We start from the raw sequence: 1,025 nt of genomic DNA on the forward strand, positions 1-1,025 counted from the left end.
TGGGATTGCCGGGGGGGGACCTTTTAGCCGTCCCGGAGAGCAGCCATTACCAGTGCTTGGAATGCGGGCAGCTGCTGCTGTCCCCGGGGCAGCTGTTGGAGCACCAGGAGCTGCACCTGGAACCCAGCACCAAAACCCAACAGCAGCCGGCGCTTGGAGGCACCAAACCCCACCTGACCGTCCCCAATCAGATCCACTACGAGTGCGTGGAGTGCGGGGCTCTTTTCGGCACCCAGGACGCCTGGTTGGTGCATCGGCAGAACCACCGCGACGGCCACGGCGCCGCCGGCACCACCGGAACCGGCGGCATCCCCACCGCCAGGGTGGACGTGGAGCATTCGTACCGCAAACCGGAGGAGGAGGAGGAGGAGGAGCTGCCGACCGGGGTGCAGCTGCTGCTCTACGAATGCGCCCAGTGCCTGCAGCTCTTCCACAGCCCCAAGGACGTGCTGGAGCACCAGGCCGGCTGCCACCTCCCGGCTCTGCCGCCGTCGGATCACAGCTACGAGGTGAAAGCCGACGGAGCCGACGGCGATGAGCGCAACCGGCACCGGCTGCCGGCCGAGCAGCGCTGCTCCGAATGCCAGCAGCTCTTCCCGTCGCCGCGTCGCCTGCAGAGGCATCTGCGCTGCCATCGTTTGGGTGCCTTCCATTGCCCTCTGTGCAGCAAAGTGCTGCCGACTCCGCCGGCTTTGGAGCAGCACCTGGCCGGGCACAGCGCCGAGTCCCATTTCTTGTGCCTGGATTGCGGTTTGGCTTTCGATACCGAGGCGGTGCTGCTGGCGCATCGACGCACGCACGGGGCCGAGGCGCTGCACCGCTGCGGTTGCGGGAAGGCTTTTGTGAACATGACCAAATTTCTGTACCATCGGCGCACGCACGGGGCGCTGGGCGGAGGAACCGGGCACAGCAGCAAAGCCGGGCCCGAGGATTTGGTGCTGAGCGACGGCGCTGGAGGAGGGGATGGGAGCGTGGGGGACGCCGTGATGGCTGTGATGGAGGAGGGGGAGGTGCCGGGTGAGAGG

General features: G+C 67.2%; 1 protein-coding gene across 1 annotated transcript; it reads left to right on the forward strand.

Annotated features, from left to right (window-relative positions):
- Positions 1–5: 5 nt before the first annotated feature.
- Positions 6–1,022, forward strand: LOC104915980 (zinc finger protein 574-like; the record flags this gene model as incomplete). The annotated part of the gene is made up of 1 exon (XM_010726950.2): positions 6–1,022. A coding segment is annotated over one exon (1,017 nt), but the record flags the coding sequence as incomplete, so codon positions are not given.
- Positions 1,023–1,025: the final 3 nt, after the last annotated feature.

The sequence above is a fragment of the Meleagris gallopavo genome, unplaced genomic scaffold, assembly GCF_000146605.3.
Source record: "Meleagris gallopavo isolate NT-WF06-2002-E0010 breed Aviagen turkey brand Nicholas breeding stock unplaced genomic scaffold, Turkey_5.1 ChrUn_random_7180001862964, whole genome shotgun sequence".
NCBI lineage: Eukaryota > Metazoa > Chordata > Aves > Galliformes > Phasianidae > Meleagris > Meleagris gallopavo.